The sequence below is a fragment of the Nelumbo lutea genome, chromosome 2 (genome assembly GCF_056320005.1).
Source record: "Nelumbo lutea isolate HS-2025 chromosome 2, American lotus-T2T, whole genome shotgun sequence".
Classification (NCBI taxonomy): Eukaryota; Viridiplantae; Streptophyta; class Magnoliopsida; order Proteales; family Nelumbonaceae; genus Nelumbo; species Nelumbo lutea.
In genome coordinates, this window is record NC_142685.1 from 45,290,281 (window position 1) to 45,310,155 (window position 19,875).

Below are 19,875 nucleotides of genomic sequence, written 5' to 3' on the forward strand. Positions count from 1 at the left end.
CTGTAGGGTTTTTACAACCTAGGGTGGAACGGTGGTAAATGAAATTTCAAGATATGCATCGCAAAAAAGCATTACCAGAAAGATGGTGTGGAATGATCTATACACACACGTTTACCAAAAAAAAGAGGGATCTATACACATGCACATACCAAGACACAAAATCCATATACATCGATTATAAGGTTCAAATTACTATAAATAAGATATGCACATGCTATATAATTGAAATATGCATGTATACCATAGGAAACCAGAAAAAATATATTTAATAACAAGCCATTTGATGCATAATTTCCAGAGATTTTGAGCTTCTGTTGCGAATGAGTGCAATGGAAAAAAGGTTAAAATCGTGTCTTCAAGGTGATTTTTCACCACTTAATCTCCTTGACAGGACCAATTCAAAATCTCTGGCAATGGATTGTCATGCTCCAAGGCCACGCAACAGTTATTGTGGCCCATATTTGACATGGCTCAAGTAACAAGAAAGAAATGGATGCATTAACTAGAAGATGGAGACATTGACTACATAGAGAAAAACAAAATTTAGGGACTTAACCAAGAGGAAGAAGATCCACATTCAAAAGTGTCATGGGTTTATATATAGAGATTAAAAAAACCAGAGCTATTGGAGCATTTAAAGAAAAACTAACTGTCAGAAACCTGCCTACAAACCATTTATTAGAACTCCAACGACAAACTGTTAGAAGTTCATAAAAAACTAGCTGTTAGAATATGATTTTGGTACTTCATGGAACATGATCATAGGCTGCATCGAGATTGAGGAGATACTGTTGTAGTTTACATGTGCAGATGAAGTTGCATTTCCATCAGATTCAGGAATTCTGGCACCATATAAGGGATCAATTTATCTATTACTTCTCTCATCAGCTACCATAGAAATTGAACATTGTTACAAAATTTGGAAAATAGAAGTCAGAAATTTCTCTGCCATCAAATAAGTTAGATTCCCTATGTAAAAAGGTGTCATTCGTTTGTTGTCCAATTACTACTACAATACATACTCTTTGGATTAGTTGCACACCAAGGTAGCCAAGAAGACCTTAATGATACACATTTCTGGAAGCAGATAACTACTTATCTGCACGTTTCCTTACTAAGTACTTGCTGAACATCCTCACTTTCATGTTCCAGCTAATCTTCTTTCTTTTAATGCATCCTCAGCTCTGACTTTCTCAGGCACAAAATCTAGTAAAAAACAGAAGGAACAACAAAGTATGAATTTTGGCAAGGATGATAGAGAAGAAAATCTAAATGTAATATCTAATGGTAGTAGCAAGACCATGTGTAAACATGTTGAGGCATACACGAGAGAAAGGTTAAGCCTTGGATCCCAATCCCATCCAGATACGTGCAAGGAGGGATAATGCTAGGGTATTGATATGGTTTCCTAAGGGTTGAGAGGATCCAATGATCTGGATTTAAATATGCAAGGCATTACCACAGTTAATTTGAAAATGCCTTAATTTAAACATGTCCATTGTATCATTTGTCAGCAGAAACTAGAAAGGGAAAACAGAATTGTTGATAAGAAATTACCTGAAAGAAAGTCGTATCTTTTCCGTTTAGAGACAACAGAAGCTGGAAAAAAACAGAATAAGTAATTTCAGTATTTGCTGAACTATACAGACAATTAGAAAATCATATAGTTTGACTAAACCATTTCAAATGTGAAAAAGTAGTTTATAAACCAGGGAGTCAGCAATGAACCTTAAGGGGGAAAAGGATCATCAACTGATATATATATTTTTTTGATCAATAACACTTTCATTAAATCATCAGTAGAAAATTTACAGGAGGAAGACAAACACACTTATCTTCCAAGAGCCACAAAGAGCCTCATGAAAGGAAAAAAAGAAGAAAAAGAGAAAAGAAGACACTAAAGTTACAGCTTAGCCCAAAACAGTGAATCCCTTTCTGCCCCTTGTTTAGTTAAACCATCAGCTAGGGAATTAGCCGATCTTTTAACTTATATAGTGCATTTCAGATATCAAACAACTTGATTTGCCAATACTACCTCTAAAAATATTGGACTGGCAGGGTTTACATTGTTCATGGGATAAAATATTAATCACAGGGAAGGCTTACAATATTGTTAATAAGATTTTGATTGTTTGTTCAGAGCCTTTGGTTTTTCTCCTATTTTTCAAAGGCATACGAGTGCCAAAAGTTGCCAAATCATTGCCTAGAGAAGGTATTACACAGGCATCATATCTAAAGCACCACCTAGTACTCTTATTAAAATGAAAGAAAAATGAAATAGGCAGAGATACACAGCAAATTTTGAAAATTACAATTTTTAGATTTTAAAATTAGTGAAAAAACAGCAAATAGACCGAAATGTAGCTGATATTTTGACTAAACTTAGGATGAACAGGGCACTATAACACACTGATATTATGTAAATGATAATAAGGGGTTGGGTAACTGACATTAGCCCAACAAGTAGGGGATATCTACTGATGTACATATCATTCTTTTCTCATGATCAATAAAATCTAACAGTTTCTTTTTTTTTTCTTTTTTGATCAACTCAAAGAACTTTATTAGAAAAAGAAAAAGAAATACAGCAAGAACTTGAACATAAAAGAATTTTTGTGGTTTCCTACTAGAATTCTTGGCAAATTTAAAAGATTTGCAGGAAAGATCAACAACTTCTCTTTTCCTTCTCTTTGCTGTTAAGACTTAAGAGACATTTATATCTTTGACTTTGTTTTTTGTGGGTTCTGTTGTGATGATAAAATTATGGATTTGGCATTTCTGTATAGTTATGAGCATGGAATCATGTTATGTAGCTGACTTGTGTCTCGACTGAACCCAAACAAACAAGAAAATAACAAAAAGAAACTAGTATAAGAATAACAATATTAATACTATAACCCCACAATATGAATAATTTAGTCTAATAGTATCTATTGTACTAATATTAATAACATAAAATAAAAATATAAAATACTGTGTGGTGTCTTACATATAAATATGTAGGCGCTTGGGCGAGGTAACCCTCCATGGACGCCTTATCGCCTAGGCACCGCCTTGACAACTATGATACTCATATATGCATGTTGCAGATGAGATGCTGTTCTGTTCTTTAGCACTTTCTGTTGTTTGTCCACAGCAGAAAGGAAGTTCAAATATGTATTCCATGTCATGCAGTATTGTCTGTGGCATGTTTTATCATCCATGCCTTATCCCAATTATATGAGGCCAGATACATGAATCCTGTTTCGCCAATCCATTCCATTTAAAACCATATCCACTATTAAATTATTAGTGCTTAAATCATTTCTTAATACTACCCATGTCCTTTTCTATCACTTCTTGTAACAGGCGCAGTTGGTGGTCTTCTATGCACATGCGGATTACACAAATTGAATTTTTTCATGTTCATGAACATACTTTTCTGTTTTACTTTTTCGAGGTTAAGTTTCACATTGACCGCTAAGAACACACGTTTATTTCCAAAGATCGTTCTTTCTAAAAGTGACCTTATGCTTTCTGAACCAACTGAGGTGTTAGAATCCATCTCTCCAGGATTTAGTGCATTAGAGAATGAGTTGGAAAGATTATTGAGCTCTCTATTATTATGAGTAGCAGTTAAAATTCATTAAATTACAAAGGTCATAGCATTAAGGTAATGAGTAAATAGACGATGGAGCAGTTGAAATGGCAATTTATAGTGCTCGAAGAACAGAAATAGAGGAGCACATGCCAATGAATGGTAGTTGTACAGTGTCAACCCTGAAAAAATGGAGATAGAGGACTTACAAAGGTGCTTGTAGCCAACAGATTTCTTACGATCCTGCACAGAACATGCATATGCATCTTCACAAAATAATTCAAGAAAAAGCTCCTGCAACCAGCAAAAAACGGTATTTTTTAAGTTTAGAAAACAATCAAAATTTAAAAAGAAATTAAAACGAATCGAATGCATTCCAGGTAAAGAGTAGCGTATAAAGATGCAAAACACAAAATGAAATAAACGTTTCGGAGTAAACTAACCAAAGCAGAAGGATTTCCATGTTAACATTGATGCACAACGATAATGTGACAAAAATATCATACAGCAGGGGTAAAAGCAGCAGCAGCAGGAGAAAAGAAGAACTTGTTAAGAGTGCTTATACGTGATTGGTGTCAAAACTCTAAATGAATGCAAATTATACGAGGTGTAAGCATAAATTATAGATGACAAAATGGATGAGAATGGAAAATTGATCAACCAATAGACTCGAAACAATTGATGGGAAACAAAATTGACTGTGTTTCTCCAAAAATCTCGACAGTATTTGAAGGTACAGACAGGGGAAGGATAAAATGCCCTAAAAGGAAATGTGAAGCAAAGATTTTGCTTTTAACTTGAGAAACTGCTTTTATTTTAAGGAGAGAGAGAGAGAGAGAGAGAGGGAAGGGGTGAAAGAATCAAACCGTAGCTTTATTGAAGAGGAAAATGGACTCTTGGGTTGTCCGGAAGTCACCCTCGCTCCTTACGATCCGTTTGATCCGATTCATCGGGAAACGGCATGAAACCGCCTCACCGTTTGATCTATTTAGGCTCCCATTAATGTTGATGTCCTCCTCGTCGTCGTTACCATCATCTTCCTCTTTTGCCGCCTGGTTGCTGTTTCCGTTGGAGTCGTTGCTGCTCTTTGCTTCTTCGTCTTCTTCTTCTTCTTCTTCTGGTTCTCGAGAAGAAGAGGAAGGAACTTCGACCACCTCAACCTCTGCCTCTTTTGACACCCTATTCTTCTTGTTCTTGGCCTTGGGCTCTCCCTTTGTGTCACCGGTTCCTGTTGATTTTCTGCTCTTCATCTCTTGTTTGCTTGAGTCTCCAACAACCACCCTCGGACTCTCAGCTCCCGGGTTTAGCTTCAGCTGCTCTAGTTCAAAACGTGCTGAGCGGCACGCTCGCACCGTCTCGTCCCTGAACGGAGTCCGGTTCTGCCGCACACTTCGCACCGTTCTTAAATGGAGCCCACCAAATCTCCAATCCCGCAATGCCTGATTCCGATTGCCTTCGTTCCGGTTCCAATCCAGGCCCAAATGACTAACCGGCACCGCCATCCGTCCGATTCGAAAAGTGGACCCAATTCATTTGAGTGATCATGTGATCCAGGTTCAGCCGTCTGGTCTACCTCAAAGCTTTTTTGTAAATTAGAAAGACCCCCGCTATTATGAGGTCAGTGATAAATATCCCTGTATTTTTATCTTTTCATTTGTGACGATAAAGAGCTCTCATACTCAGTTTGGAAGGAGTATAAATGTAAATATGTAGAGTGCAAAATTATATATTTTATATTATTTTATATATTTGTTCTCCTTCTAAACTGAGCCTGAGCTTTTACATCGGAAATTTGCGATGAAAACCTCTTCTGTTAGTGTTATTACAGTTAATTTTGGAAAAGATTTTCATTTAATTGTTTAAACTTTTTTAATCTCAAAATCGTCTTTTTACCATTTTTTTTGATATTTTACCCTTTCCATAACACAACAATTTCTAGAAATATGGGTTGTCAAGTCAAGTGGTTAAAAACTTGAAATACTTGGCCTGGCATACATATACATGTATATCGGTTCTTCTCTAATGATAATGATAAAAATACCTTCTTTCTCCTGATTTTTTTTGGTATCACCAGAAATTTTTCTATATCTGACGATGGTTTGTATCTCTTCAATAGTGAAATAAGTGGCAACAACTTCAAGTGAAAAGTGATGTAGTGTTCTTGTCAAAAGGTTGTTCGAAGATTGAAGCGGGAATTATTTTGCTCATTTTCATCATTTTGAAAATTTCATTTCACACTCCTTTGAATTATAATTATAAAAAGGGCATTTGGTAATTTAGCACTTTCTATCGGTTGACAAGGCTCTTTTTGGCGCATCTTTTCGTATGGGTTGTCAGTCTTTTAGAAGCCTGTTAGTTCATGTTTTGATATTTTTTCGTTTGATTGAAAAAAGATCTAGTTGCAATCTTGAAAAGATACGAAAAACTCATTTTGGGCTATTTTCATAAAAGTTCATATCGTCTTTTGACTGGTACCATTTTCATGGCACAATCACTCATGAATGGGACTGAAACACTCCCACGAGATGACCATGAAAATGAATACCACCAGCATTGCTGTGTTTGGTTTGAACTTTGAAAGAAAGAGTAGGGAAAGAAAGGGAAAGATGGGAAAACCTTTTACAAACTTGTATAGATTTTTCTACCTTTTCTTTCCTTTCTCTACCTTTTCCTTCAAACCAAACATAATATAAGGGATTTGGGGGGAGTCTACTTAAGGATAAAGGCTATTTTGATTGCAGTCCAATTTACTTGCTAGTTTCACCGGACAGTAGTGGTTATTTAAGGCCATATCATCGAGACTTAAAAAAAAAAAAAGAAACCGAAATTCCTTCCTTCCCATGGACTTTGTTTGATAGCTCAGATGGCAAAATGTTTTACTAGAGAGGTGGTGTGGATTAATGGTTATCAGTCAGGTACTCGGCAAAAAACCAAATAAATTTATAATTGAGTTCCTTAATACATTTGTTTTTTATATTTTTAATATTAATTTGTTTATAATTAGTTCAAGTGGAGGTGAGGTCAAGTAACTCTCAAGTATTGACTCAAGTTGGGTTCGAGTAGGAAATTTGAAATTCGATCAAACTCAAGTCGAATTTCAAGCTCTGAGTTTTTGAGTCAGGTTGAGCTTGATTTACTTAATAATTGACTAAACTTGGCCCAATTAGATCTCTAGAAGGCTCTTTCTTGTTTCAAATTTTGTAGAGGAATTAGATAAAGTGATTCTATGTCCTGGTTAGACCTGTTCATGGGCCGGGCTTAGATTAGGCTTTTGTCAAAATTCTAATGGGCCTTGCTCGAAGCCCAAATACAAGATAGTGTAAAATTGGGCCCAAAGCCCAGCCCATGAACATGTATAGTCCTGGTACATTTTTATCTGTATATGAACACTTTCAAAGTTTCAGGCCTCATTAACGAGTATATTGAGTTCAAGGGATGCCGTCCAAATTTTCTAGACAAGGTCCCTTATTGTTCCATATCTTCTTTGTTGATCTGCTTATTCTCTACAAGGCCTCCTTGGTGGTGTAGACCAAACTGATTATAGACATGCTAGATACCTATTGTCATAGAACTGGTCAAATTTTGGAGAAGTCATTGTTTACTTCAGCTAATGTTCCTCCAATCCTCCTAGACTATCTAGCACGATTCATTGGTAGAAATTTCCGAGGGTCCAGCTTTCAAGGAATTAAAAAGAAAAGAAAGAAACTTAAGAATTCCTTGCTTTTGCCTAATCTTTTAATGATATTTTAAAAAGATCAAAAAAAAAAAATTACTTAGATGGAAATTCGTTGAAGTGGAGGCTCAGTTTGGAAAGAGTATAAATGCAAATTTGTAGAGTGCAAACCCTTGTATTTTGTATGTATTTGCACAGTGCATATTTGTATTTATACTCCTATCAAACTGAGCCAAAAGGAGGGGTTGATGGAAAGAATAGAAAATTTGTATTGCATACAGGGTTTTGCATTGAACATATTTACATTTGCACTCTTCTTAATTAGATTTCTCATTTATGCCAATGGACTCTTCTGTTAACAACTAGATTAGATTTCTCAATTAGCTTATTTAAACACTTTTCAGTTTTTTCAACAATATGAAATATTTTATATAAATAAGAAGTTTTTTTTTTTTTTGAGAAGAATAACCCGTAGGCAATTCATTCATTAATGTCAATAATTAAATCAGATACAAGAGCAATATTTAAGAAGGGGGATCACATGAACAAGTAAAACAATATGGAACATTCAATCCGTGATGGGTAGCAATTAGATAATGAGTAGAACATCAAATTCCATCGACATTCGACAGTAAGGCTGTGTTTGGTTGCAATGTAAATAAATTTGCCCTGATGTAAAATCATGGTTGAGTGTAAATTTATGGCAGTACAAATGAAGTATTAAGACATGAAGCAGAATAAAGTAAAATTCAAAACAATAATTTGTATTTTTTTATATTTGCATTCTCATACATTTGTACTAGTGCAAATAAATTTACATTGCAACTAAACACAGCCTAAGAAAAAGATAGATGGTCTGATATACTAGAACAATACGGCACCCTGATCAATTTTTTCTTTTTTTTTTTGGGGACTTTTCCTCAATTAATATTTTGTTTAAAAAAGCAATGAATATCCTATTTGATTTATTTAATATATTGTTATTTATAATGGATTGGGATTCAACTCCCCCGGGCTTCACCATTATTTTAACTTAATAATATGTTTAAATGTGCCTATTATTTAGATTTATAATATGACTAAAAGTGGTGATGAATTTTTAATCTTATGATGATGTATTTCTTATCTAATATTGACCCACAACCACAGACCAGACCTCAGAGGATTAAAGTCAATAAATTAAAGAATGAGCACAGTAGTTTTATTTGTTTTGGGTCAGCAAAAATAAATAAATAAAAGGGAATGAAGAAACAAGGAGTTTTGTTTTGAATGGTAGCAATGGAGTGCCGTAATTAATTTAGACTTTTACAATGACGACGACTTTGTTCCCTTGTCATATACGTTGAAATAATGGAATGACTGTCTTTAATTCTTTCTTATATTTGAAGTTGTAGGCATGTAGCTTCGTCAACCAAATTGGAGTACATGAGAAAATGAGATCGGATTTGCTATTCACAGAATGTCACAGTGCATCGCAGTCCTGTATTGAGATATCTTTCATACTTGATGTGATCATTCATCAGAAAATGTTTTCAAGGCACGGCTGCACTGTGAGATTGATGTGAGGCGAGAGAATACCAGAGTGAAACAAAAAATAAGCTTTAGGATTTCAAGATGAAAGAGTTGAAAGGACAGCTAGTATTATGGTGGAAGTGGAACATCAAAGTACCTTGGAGTTCCTTCGGCTGCGTTTGGAAACGGTGCAAATGGAGTGTAAATGCTGATTTAGGGGATGTTTGGTTCCGTTTGCCACCTCAGCGCCAGTTCAGCTTTTGGTGCAATAAACGTTTATTGGCGCCGAAACCACTGTTTGGTGGCAATGTTTAATCAAAAAACGGCAATAAATGTTTTCCCATTTTTTTCATCGGCTTTCGTGAAAATAGTCGTATTCTCGCTTCCCCCAATGGCTGTGCGTTTCGTGAAACGCATAGCTGACATGGAGCTTATGTTTCGTATGATGTGGCACCTGCAAGTTTTGATCCGGTGCAACCTAATCTACCGTCCCATGATTTTCTACTTTTTGTTTCTCTATTCGTTGAAACCCTGACCACAAGCAAGTTTGATGCCGCCCGCAGATAGATGATCGGAGGAGTGGCATCGGAGCCCAGAGGAGCAGTGGACATCGTTCTATCTATCGTTTTCTATTCTTTCAAATTTTCCCTCTGTTTTTTCCTAAGTTCTCTGTCTATCGTTTTCATCTTTGAGCTTGTGTTCTTCTTTTAGCCCGCAGACATATCTATCCTTTTCTATCGTTTTCATCCTTTACTCTTCACCATATATTTCTTCTTTGATTTTGAGCGTGAAAAGATACTCATTGATTGCATCTATCACACTATCATCTTGCATTTCCTGATCCTTATTAGAGATGGACTGAGAAGCAAATCCGTTTTGGCTATAGTTGATTTCACTTGTTATACTGCAGAAGAAATTCGGCTAATTTGAGTGTTTACTTTATCCATATACAAGTAAAATAGAAAATCATGGTCAGAAACTCAGAAAAATAGATTCCCCAGAAGAAAACAAGTAGAAGCAAGGCTGCCTCTGTCAAACCAGTCTCTCGGACAATAGGCTTCAGAGCAGATGTGTAATGGACACCCTGCCTCTGTCTCTGTCATCTCAGAGAACAAACTATTGATGAAACGCTTGTCCATGAACTGCAAACCCCACATCACTGCAGTATAACAGAATGCATTCCAGTTAATGTGACTTCATCTATTTCTGCACCTACATCCAGCATTTCTTCGAAAAGTCTTAGTGCTTCCTTTTGGCCTTCAATTTTGGGCATAACCTGTGGCCACCATGTGTTTCTTAGGCAAATCATCAAACAACTCTGCAACTTATAAATATATAAATTTTGTTGCATCAATAAAGATCTGACTCAAACCTACCAACTAAAATAGTTTGGCAATGTATTTGACACCCAGGATTGACATCAAGGGCCGCAGATAGATGATCGGAGGAGTGACATCGGAGCCCAGAGGAGCAGTGGACATCGTTCTATCTATCGTTTTCTATTCTTTCGATTTTTCCCTCTGTTTTTTCCTAAGTTCTCTGTCTATTGTTTTCATCTTTGAGCCTGTGTTCTTCTTTTAGCCCGCAGACATATCTATCCTTTTCTATTATTTTCACCCTTTACTCTTCACCATATATTTCTTCTTTGATTTTGAGCTTGAAAAGATACTCATTGGTTGCATCTATCACACTGTCATCTTGCATTTCCTGATCCTTGTTAGAGATGGACTGAGAAGCAAATTCGTTTTGGCTATAGTTGATTTTACTTGTTATACTGTAGATTATTCAGTTGATTTTGGTTACTGTTGATTTCACTTGTTATACTGCAGAAGCAATTCGGCTAATTTGAGTGTTTACTTTAGCCATATACAAGTAAAATAGAAAATCATGGTCAGAAACTCAGAAAGGCAATAGATTCCCAAAAGAAAACAAGTAGAAGCAAGGTTGCCTCTGCCAAACCAGTCTCTTGGACAATAGGCTTCAGGGAAGATGTGTAATGGACACCCTGCCTCTGTCTTTGTCATCTCAGAGAACAATCTATTGATGAAACAGCCGGTCCATGAACTGCGAACCCCACATCACTGCAGTATAACAAAATGCATTCCAGTTAATGTGACTTCATCTATTTCTGCACCTACATCCTGCATTTCTTTGAAAAATCTTAGTGCTTCCTTCTGGCCTTCAATTTTGGGCATAACCTGTGGCAGTTGTCGCCCATGCCACCATGTCTTTCTCAGGCAAATCATTAAACAACTCGACAACTTGTAAATATATACATTTTTTTTGCATCAATAAAGATCTGACTCAAACCTACTGATGCAACCGTTTCTAGTCACGTACCAATTTTTTTCGTGATGTATCAATTTTTGGCTCAGTATTTCATCATTTGACCTGCTCCCAGGTGGCCTGTGACTCAGAGGATGATGGAGCTCCCTCATGGAGAACTACCTGGTGGTGAGCTACTTGGTGGCGAACTCCCTGGTGGTGAGCTACTTGGTGACGATCTCCCTGGTGACGAGCTACTTGGTGACGAGCTCCCTGGTGGTGAGCTACCAGGTGACGAGCTCCCTGGTGGTGAGCTACTTGGTGACGAGCTCCCTGGTGGTGAGATACTTGGATGAGCTACTGGGTGCGCTGCCTTGTTGGCGAGCCTCATAGTGTAGTGCAACCCGACTGCCCTCTGCATGAGATGATCTGCTCCTCCTTGTAGTCAACGGGAGTCGATGAACCTACGAGAACTGAATCAGAGGACCCGGGGGTATTTACCCGGTGGGGCTACTCCGATGGCTAAGTTAGCACTCTGATAGTAGAGAGCTTGAAGACAATATTAGAGAAATGAGAGAGCTAGAGAGCAGGGGTTACCTCCATTTGTCATCCCCCTCTCCCCTCTGGGGGGTCGGGGCTCTTATATAGCGATGTCTTGACAGATCTGGCATAACCACCTCTGACTCTCTACCGCAACCGTTACTTGCCAGGGTTGAGCTGGTGGACGCAGGTAACCGTTGCAGGGTACGGCCCTATTAGACATGAGGCATTGTCAGAGTTGGCAGGCACGACGCCGCTTGGCCAAAGACGTGGGTGTAGCCTCCAGATCTGGCAGGTACGGATGTCGGGTAGGAAATCTTCTTGCGATACGTCGAGCTGCCCCTAAGTGGCTAGCTACCTATGCCGAGCTGCCCCTAAGAGGATCTTCGTAAGACGCCAGGCTGCCTGTAAGTGCCGAGCTGCCCCTAAGTGGTGAGATCTTCGTAAGACACCAATCTGCCTGTAAGTGCCGAGTTGCCCCTAAATGGCGAGCTACCTAGTTGTCAAGAGGCTGCACTTAATTGGCATGAGGTGCTAGGTGTCATAATTTCACTGGAGGTCCAAATCCACCCTCATCATTTGCCCCCCACTCCCGAGCTTAGAGTAACTTGGCGAAGGGAGTAGATTTCTCCTTTTGGCCCGTAAGTTGACGAGCTAGTAAGCGCTGATCCAATTTCCTAGGCTCTAGGAGCTGCCTGTAAGTGGCGAGCTGCCTGTAAGGTGAGGAGGTCTCCGCTAGTTCAGTACTGTAGCCCTTAGGCTCTAGGGGCAACTTATAGTCCACTTTTGCTGATTTTGCCCATGCTGAAGAAGCGACTGGGTCTTAAGCAGTAATGTGGCCCGTAGGCTTTGGGAGCGACTCATAGTCCACTCTTCTTGATTTTGCCCATGCCAAAGAGGCGACTGGGTCTTAAGCAGTTGTGTTGTCCATGTTGTAGAGGCGACTGCGTTTTTCAGCAGTAATGTGGCCCGTAGGCTTTGGGAGCGTTTCGTAGTCCACTCTTCTTGACTTTGCCCATGCCAAAGAGGCAACTGGGACTTATGTGGTGTCGGGCTGACCAGGTGCCGACCTGCTTGTGGGATGCCGAGCTGACCAGGTGTCGAGCTACCTGTGAGGCACCGAGCTGACCAGGTGCCGAGCTACTTGTGAGGTGTCGGGCTGACCGGGTGCTGAGCTAACTAGGTGCCAAGCTGCCTGTAAGGCACCGAGTTGACTAGGTGCCGAGCTACTTGTGAGGTACCGAGCTGCCTATGAGGTGCCGAGCTACCTGTAAGGCACCGAGCTGACCAGGTGCCGAGCTACCTGTGAGGTGTCAGGCTAACCGGGTGTCGAGCTACCTGTGAGGTTCCTTAGAGCTATGATTGCGCTGCGTCAGCCTCGTAATGTCGGTCACCTACTCTTACAAGAAGCTACTAGGAGCTCGACCTTCGGAGGCAGAACTACTAACTTTAGGTCGCCAGCTCACACGGGAGCCTTGGAAGGCTCGACCAACAAGGGCGCCCGTGTAGTCTGTTGGCCGCCAATTCCTGCAAAAGCCACAAAGTGCTCATCTTTGTAGGGGGACCTCACGAAGAGGACTGACGAGGTTTTATCTGAATTGAAAGTAAAGTTGGTAGAGCTACTTAGCCTGTTAGCTCCCTGTATAGTCTTTGAGTTCATATAAAATGGAAATTATAAAGCGAGAGCTTCAATTTCTAAAAAGTGAGGACTTAACTTTCTGGGAGGAGAGGACTTAACTTTTTGTAGGATGAGAACTTAGCCTTTGTAGGATGAGAACTTAGCTTTTTGCCGCATGTTCCCACAGACGACGCCAATTGATGCAACCGTTTCTGGTCACGTACCAATTTTTTTTCGTGATGTATCAATTTTTGGCTAAGTACTTCGTCATTTGACCTGCTCCCAAGTGGCCTGTGACTCAGAGGATGATGGAGCTCCCTGGTGGTGAACTACCTAGTGGTGAGCTACTTGGTGTCGAACTCCATGGTGGTGAGCTACTTGGTGGCGAACTCCCTGGTGGTGAGCTATTTGGTAAAGAACTCCCTGGTGGTGAGCTACATGGTGACGAGCTCCCTGGTGGTGAGCTACCTGGTGACGAGCTCCCTGGTGGTGAGCTACTTGGTGACGAGCTCCCTGGTGGTGAGCTACTTGGTGATGAGCTCCCTGGTGGTGAGCTACTTGGTGACGAGCTCCCTGGTGGTGAGCTACTTGGTGACGAGCTCCCTGGTGACGACCTCCCTGGTAATGAGCTCCCTGGTGGTGAGCTACTTGGTGACGAGTTCCCTCGTGGTAAGCTACTTGGATGAGCTGCTGGGTGCACTGCCTTGTTGGCGAGCCTCCTAGTGTAGTGCAACCCGACTGCCCTCTGCATGAGATGATATACTCCTCCTTGTAGTTGATGGGAGCCGATGAACCTACGAGAACTGAATCAGAGGACCCGGGGGTGTTTACCCGGCGAGGCCACTCCGATGGCTAAGTTAGCACTCTGATAGTAGAGAGCTTGAAGACAATATTAGAGAAATGAGAGAGCTAAAGAGTAGGGGTTACCTCCATTTTTCATCCCCCTCTCCCCTCTGGGGGGTAGGGGCTCTTATATAGCGGTGTCCTAACAGATATGACGTAACCACCTCTGACTCTCTACCGCAGCTGTTACTTGGCAGGGCTGAGCTGGTGGGCGCAGGTAACCGTTGCAGGGTACGGCCCTGTCAGACATGAGGTGTTGTTAGAGTTGGCAGGCACGATGCTGCCTGGCTAGAGACGTGGGTGCAGTCTCCCGATCTGGCAGGTACAATTGTCAGGTAGGAAATCTTCTTGTGATATGTCGAGCTGCCCCTAAGTGGCGAGCTACCTATGCCGAATTGCCTGTAAGTGCCGAGCTGCCCCTAAGTGGCGAGCTACCTATGTCGAGCTGCCTGTAAGTGCCGAGTTGCCCCTAAGTGGCGAGCTACCTGTAAGTGCCAAGCTGCCCCTAAGTGGCGAGCTCTTTGTAAGACACCAGGCTGCCTATAAGTGTCGAACTGCTCCTAAGTGGCGAGCTACCTAGTTGTCAAGAAGCTGCACTTAGTTGGAATGAGGTGCCAGGTGTCATAATTTCACTGGAGGGCCAAATCCGCCCTCATCACCTACCAAGGATTGACATCGAGGGCCACACCACAAGCCTTAAAGAGAGCTGAGAAAGTGAAAAATAGTTTTTTATAAAGATATGGGGGATAAGGGTCCATGGATAAATAAAATTTAGTAAAGCATCCAGATGAGCTTGGCCAAGTGAGAGAGAGGGGTGGATAGAGAGAGAGAGAGTCATATTTTCCTTTAGCAATATAAAGGAATGCCTCCTAACCCAATTAACAAAATATTAATGAAATAACAAAATAGAAAAGAGAGAGAGAGGGGTGGATAGAGAGAGAGAGAGTCATATATCCACCGTTGAATGTGGATTATATCATATTTTCACCGTTGGATCTAAAAACCAGTCTTTAAATACAAGCACATGTAATTTGGACCGTTGGATTGACTAATGGATTCTATACATCAAAGTGAAAGTCTCACACTGAAACATCCATATGGTTGTTTCTTGAAACGCCCCACCAAACACCATGAAATGAAAAAACGTTTATTGTGCTGGGTTGTAAAGGGGCGTTTCTTGAAACGCCTTAACCAAACAACAAAATAAAAAATGTTTAATGTGAGTGTTTATTAGATAAACATTTTTCCAATAAACACCCACCTAATAAACATAAACGGAACCAAACACATACTTAGTTTTGCTATTGTTTGGCAAGTATGCATTTATGCATTGACAATGACAGAGCACAATTTTCAAGGCATGTTTACATTGAAAATGAGATGTTATTTTACATCGATAAAAAATAAGTTTGTATTCAAAATGCGCTTTTGTTAAAAAAGGCATATTACTTTATTGGATTCATTTGCATCCATTACAACTAAAAGTTGTTTGGTAAGAAGATAAATTTGTCAATGCAAAACTAACCCTCCAGCTTTGTATTTGTATGAACCAAAATGTATTATGTATATTTGCATTTACACTCTATTTGCATTCTGCATTGTTTCCAAAGACAGCCTTATAGATCCTTAGGATATATTTGGTTTGAAAGTAAAAAAGTAAAGGGAAAGTTTTTCTATTATTCTTCTTCATTCTTTTTTTTTTCAGGTTCCACTATGATATGGAAAAGATATGATATCCAAAAAATGTTTGACCAATCAACTTGTATCATAAATGTGGAAGCCAATTAGGAAATATTTACCAAAATTCATGGGTGAATTTTGATTGGTCAAAACTTTTCCATACCATGTCTTTCTCGCATCATACATTTTCCCTTTCTTTTCTCTTCTCATCTTTTCTTTCAAACCAAAAGTAGCCTTGGAAAACTAAATTTAGAAATATGCCAGAGAGCCACTCCTTTGCCTTACCCGGCCCACTCCAACCATTATCTCTATGTGTAACAATGTTGAACATATGGGGTGTATCACAGATTATCATATTTCTAGAGTTTTAGTGGATGACAAAAGAGTAGTAGATATATATAACCATTATGTAATTCTTTTAAAATTCAATTGTTCCTGTTATTTTCATGAATTATTAAACATCCTTCGTCTCCTTCGCCATATATCTATATGATTTCCATGTGGCCGAGTAAGAAAAGTTTCCTCATAGAAACAAGTGGAATAGGTACATATAATATTGCATATATTTTTAATAAATTAATTATATAATTAATTGTTACAATACTTGGGCAAATAATAACTGCTTCTAAAAATTAATTTTCCATGCATGGTTTGGATTGATATGATCTCATTTTCCAAGCTAATTCGAAAACTTAATTAAACAATGGGGGCTACACGACATAGAACACAACTGGTGGTGCATTTTACTTTTGGAAAAAGAAATTCTTTAGCTTTAATAGAGCCTTCTCAAATATTATTAATAGAAGACTTTTATCAAGCATCTAGAAGGCCATGGCGACTGCGAATCCAATCCAATCTTTTTACCAAAATGTCTAAAAATGCGAACTAGAGAGGACTAAGATAGCTAGGGTGAAAGGTACATGGATGACCATGTGTACCCGTTTGGTCTGGAAACCTCCTCAAGAGTCGATTAAGATTCAAAATGCTGCCGCCTGCAAGACTTTATCAAAGGAATATTACCAGGATATTGTTGTTTAAAGATTTTCCAAACATATTGAAAACAACTAGGTAAAAGTGTTAGGGCTTGACCGTTATTCATTGTTAAAATTAATATTAATTATTATATACAATTATACATTATATGGTTAGGGCTTGACCGTTATTCGACTAGATTGTACATTCAAAAGATCTATACAATTAATTTACTCTTGGTTTTGCTGGGCAAATGACCTAAAACTCTATAAATTAATTAAATATTATATATATATATATATATATATATATATATATATATATTATTTATATTTAATAACACTGCATGATGCAATGGAACACTTGTTTTCATTACAGAATTCTACAAATTAAGTAAACTACTTTGACATCATTAACGTTTACCCATCAAGTATTACAGATAGGTTTTGAAAACGGAGGGATTCTTTTGACAAATTAATTTATAGTCATATATAGCTTCATCTCTTCGTTTCTTCTAGGGACCAAAATACCTACTACTGGGTCTTTATTCTTTTGTTTTTCTAATTATCAATGAAACTAGACAGTCAATCAACACAACATTGTGAATTCTAAGGCCCCGTTTGGTTTGCAGGGATAGGGGTCTGGAATCGGAATCAGAATGGCCAACATATTCCCATTCCAATGTTTGGTTGGGTGCAACCGGAATTTTCATTCCTATTTCTGCTGGAATAGCATTTCCTCATTTGTAGAATTGGCATGAGAGTAGGCTATTCCAAAGGATTCTGATCCGGAGTACTGCAATCCAAACAGACCCTAAGTTTATTTGACAATTGCGTGAAACTGCTTATAAATAGATTTATGTGTTTGCCCACTCGAGCATCAATATCAATGATCAAACCTAGCTATTTCTTTATGAAACATACATATGAATTCTCTTCTGCAATCCCCAACAAATATTGGTGCCCTCCTTGCTGTACTAGTGTTTATCTACTACCTGTCATCATTAATTTCTAAGAATATTGAAGTTAAAAAGAGAAAGATGGCACCAGAAGCGGCTGGTGCATGGCCTGTTATTGGGCACCTGCCGCTGTTAGGAGGGCCTGAGCTGCCGCACATAACGTTGGGCGCCATGGCCGACAAGTATGGACCGGCCTTCACCATTCGGTTGGGAGTGCGTCGTGCCTTGGTGGTGAGTGATTGGGAAGTAGCAAAGGAGTGCTTCACCATCAACGACAGGGCTTTGGCTACTCGTCCCAGTGGAGTGGCCATGAAGCACATGGGTTACAACTATGCCATGTTTGCCTTTGCCCCTTACGGCCCTTACTGGCGCGAGGTGCGCAAGATTGCTACGCTTGAGCTTCTTTCAAACCGCAGACTCGAGATGCTCAAGCACGTCCGAGTCTCAGAGGTAAACATGTCTGTAAGAGAGTTATACGGGTTGTGGTTGAAGAATAAGAATGCTACAGGCGCAGACTCGGTGAAGGTGGAGATGAAGCGTTGGTTTGGAGACTTGACACTCAATAATGTGCTTAGGATGGTCGCCGGAAAGCGGTACTTTGGTGCTACCGCTGCTTGTGGCAGTGCAGAGGCAGTGCGATGCCAAACCGTTATGAGGAGTTTCTTTCGCTTGGTGGGGCAATTTGTGATTGCGGATGCAATCCCCTTTCTGGGGTGGTTGGACATGCAGGGCCATGAGAAGGCAATGAAGAGGACTGCCAAAGAGCTGGACTCTATCCTAGAGGGATGGATGGAGGAGCACAGAAAGATGAGACTCTCTAACGATGAGGCGAATGGCGAGCAAGATTTCATGGACGTGATGCTGTCCATCCTCAAGGATTCGAAGCTCTCTGGTTACGATGCCGATACCATCAATAAGGCTACTTGCATGGTACGTACGTATTAGTAATTTAGTATTACTCAATAATTAAGCACGCTAGCTAGTACTAATTAATTAATATTACTACTGGAAAGGGAAGTGGGAAACCATAATATTAATACCAGACTTACCAGCAGTTGGTGGGTTTTTGCAGAATCTTATTTTGGGTGGCAACGACACCATAAAAGTTTGTCTAACATGGGCTCTCTCGCTACTAGTCAACAATCAAGAGGTGTTGAAAAGGGTCCAAGATGAATTGGACAGACACGTTGGCAAGGACAGAAACGTGGAAGAATTCGATATGAAGAAGCTGGAATACTTGCAAGCCGTGGTGAAGGAAGCACTGCGGCTATACCCACCGGCTCCGCTATCTGGGCCACATGAAGCCATGGAAGAGTGCACTGTAGCTGGGTACCATGTGCCAGTAGGGACGCGTATACTGGTGAACCTTTCTAAGATTCAGAGAGACCCACGAGTGTGGTCAGACCCTCTTGAGTTTCGGCCAGAGAGGTTTCTTACAAGCCATGTGGGCGTGGATGTTTTGGGTCAGCATTTTGAGCTCATCCCTTTTGGTTCAGGTAGGCGAGCGTGCCCAGGGACCTCCTTGGGCCTCAAAGTTGTTCACCTGGCTCTGGCTCGTTTGCTTCATGCGTTTCATCTTCACACCCCATCTGGCGCCCCTGTGGATATGACTGAGAGCTTTGGCCTTACCAATCTCAAAGCAACCCCACTTGAAGTTCTGCTCCTCCCTCGCCTACCTTCTCATCTTTACCAATACTAGAATTAGTCAATTAGAGAGTTCGTTATATGTATGTTTCAATTTTTGCTATCTAATCCAGTTACTATATTCTTCTGTTGCTAATTAATATAATATAATTCTCTCTAGTCCATGCATGACCATCGATCGAGAATGAACACACCCACCCAGACTACACCGTTTATACCGTCTTTGCTGAAACTTGCCCCCAAGTACAATAGAACTCGCATCTTCTGCTCCAGGGGTCCAGAAAACTTTCTGAACCCACCAATATTAGATTAATGGTTCCACGTACGTCTCATTTTCGTTACTTTTGAACTCAATTTCAAAACGAAGTAATTAAGTTTTGAATCATTTACTAAAACATCTCTTATAGTTTCACTTATTTACTAAAACTTGCAATTGATAGCTTGATTGCTGATATGGAGTGAAAAATGGTTAAGAGCATGGACCTATATGGCATTTTATTTCAAAAATCCCCCTAGCACTTTATAGCCAACTTTTAAAATGAATCATCAATGTTTGACCTTTACATCTTATCACACAATGCTTGGTGTCAATA

General features: G+C 39.7%; 2 protein-coding genes across 2 annotated transcripts; one reads left to right on the forward strand and one right to left on the reverse strand.

Annotated features, from left to right (window-relative positions):
- Positions 1-840: 840 nt before the first annotated feature.
- NF-YC10 (nuclear factor Y, subunit C10) lies at positions 841-5,164 on the reverse strand. Its single transcript, XM_088969550.1, has 4 exons — positions 4,444-5,164; positions 3,787-3,871; positions 1,558-1,599; positions 841-1,206 (listed from the first exon to the last, which is right to left on the reverse strand). Exons 1-4 carry the CDS (start codon positions 5,077-5,079, stop codon positions 1,142-1,144), a joined length of 828 nt encoding a protein of 275 aa, XP_088825676.1. The 5' UTR covers positions 5,080-5,164; the 3' UTR covers positions 841-1,141.
- Positions 5,165-17,588: 12,424 nt separating this feature from the next.
- Positions 17,589-19,401, forward strand: LOC148870304 (cytochrome P450 CYP82D47-like). The gene is made up of 2 exons (XM_088972182.1): positions 17,589-18,568; positions 18,711-19,401. Exons 1-2 carry the CDS (start codon positions 17,606-17,608, stop codon positions 19,335-19,337), a joined length of 1,590 nt encoding a protein of 529 aa, XP_088828308.1. The 5' UTR covers positions 17,589-17,605; the 3' UTR covers positions 19,338-19,401.
- The last annotated feature ends 474 nt before the right edge of the window (positions 19,402-19,875 follow it).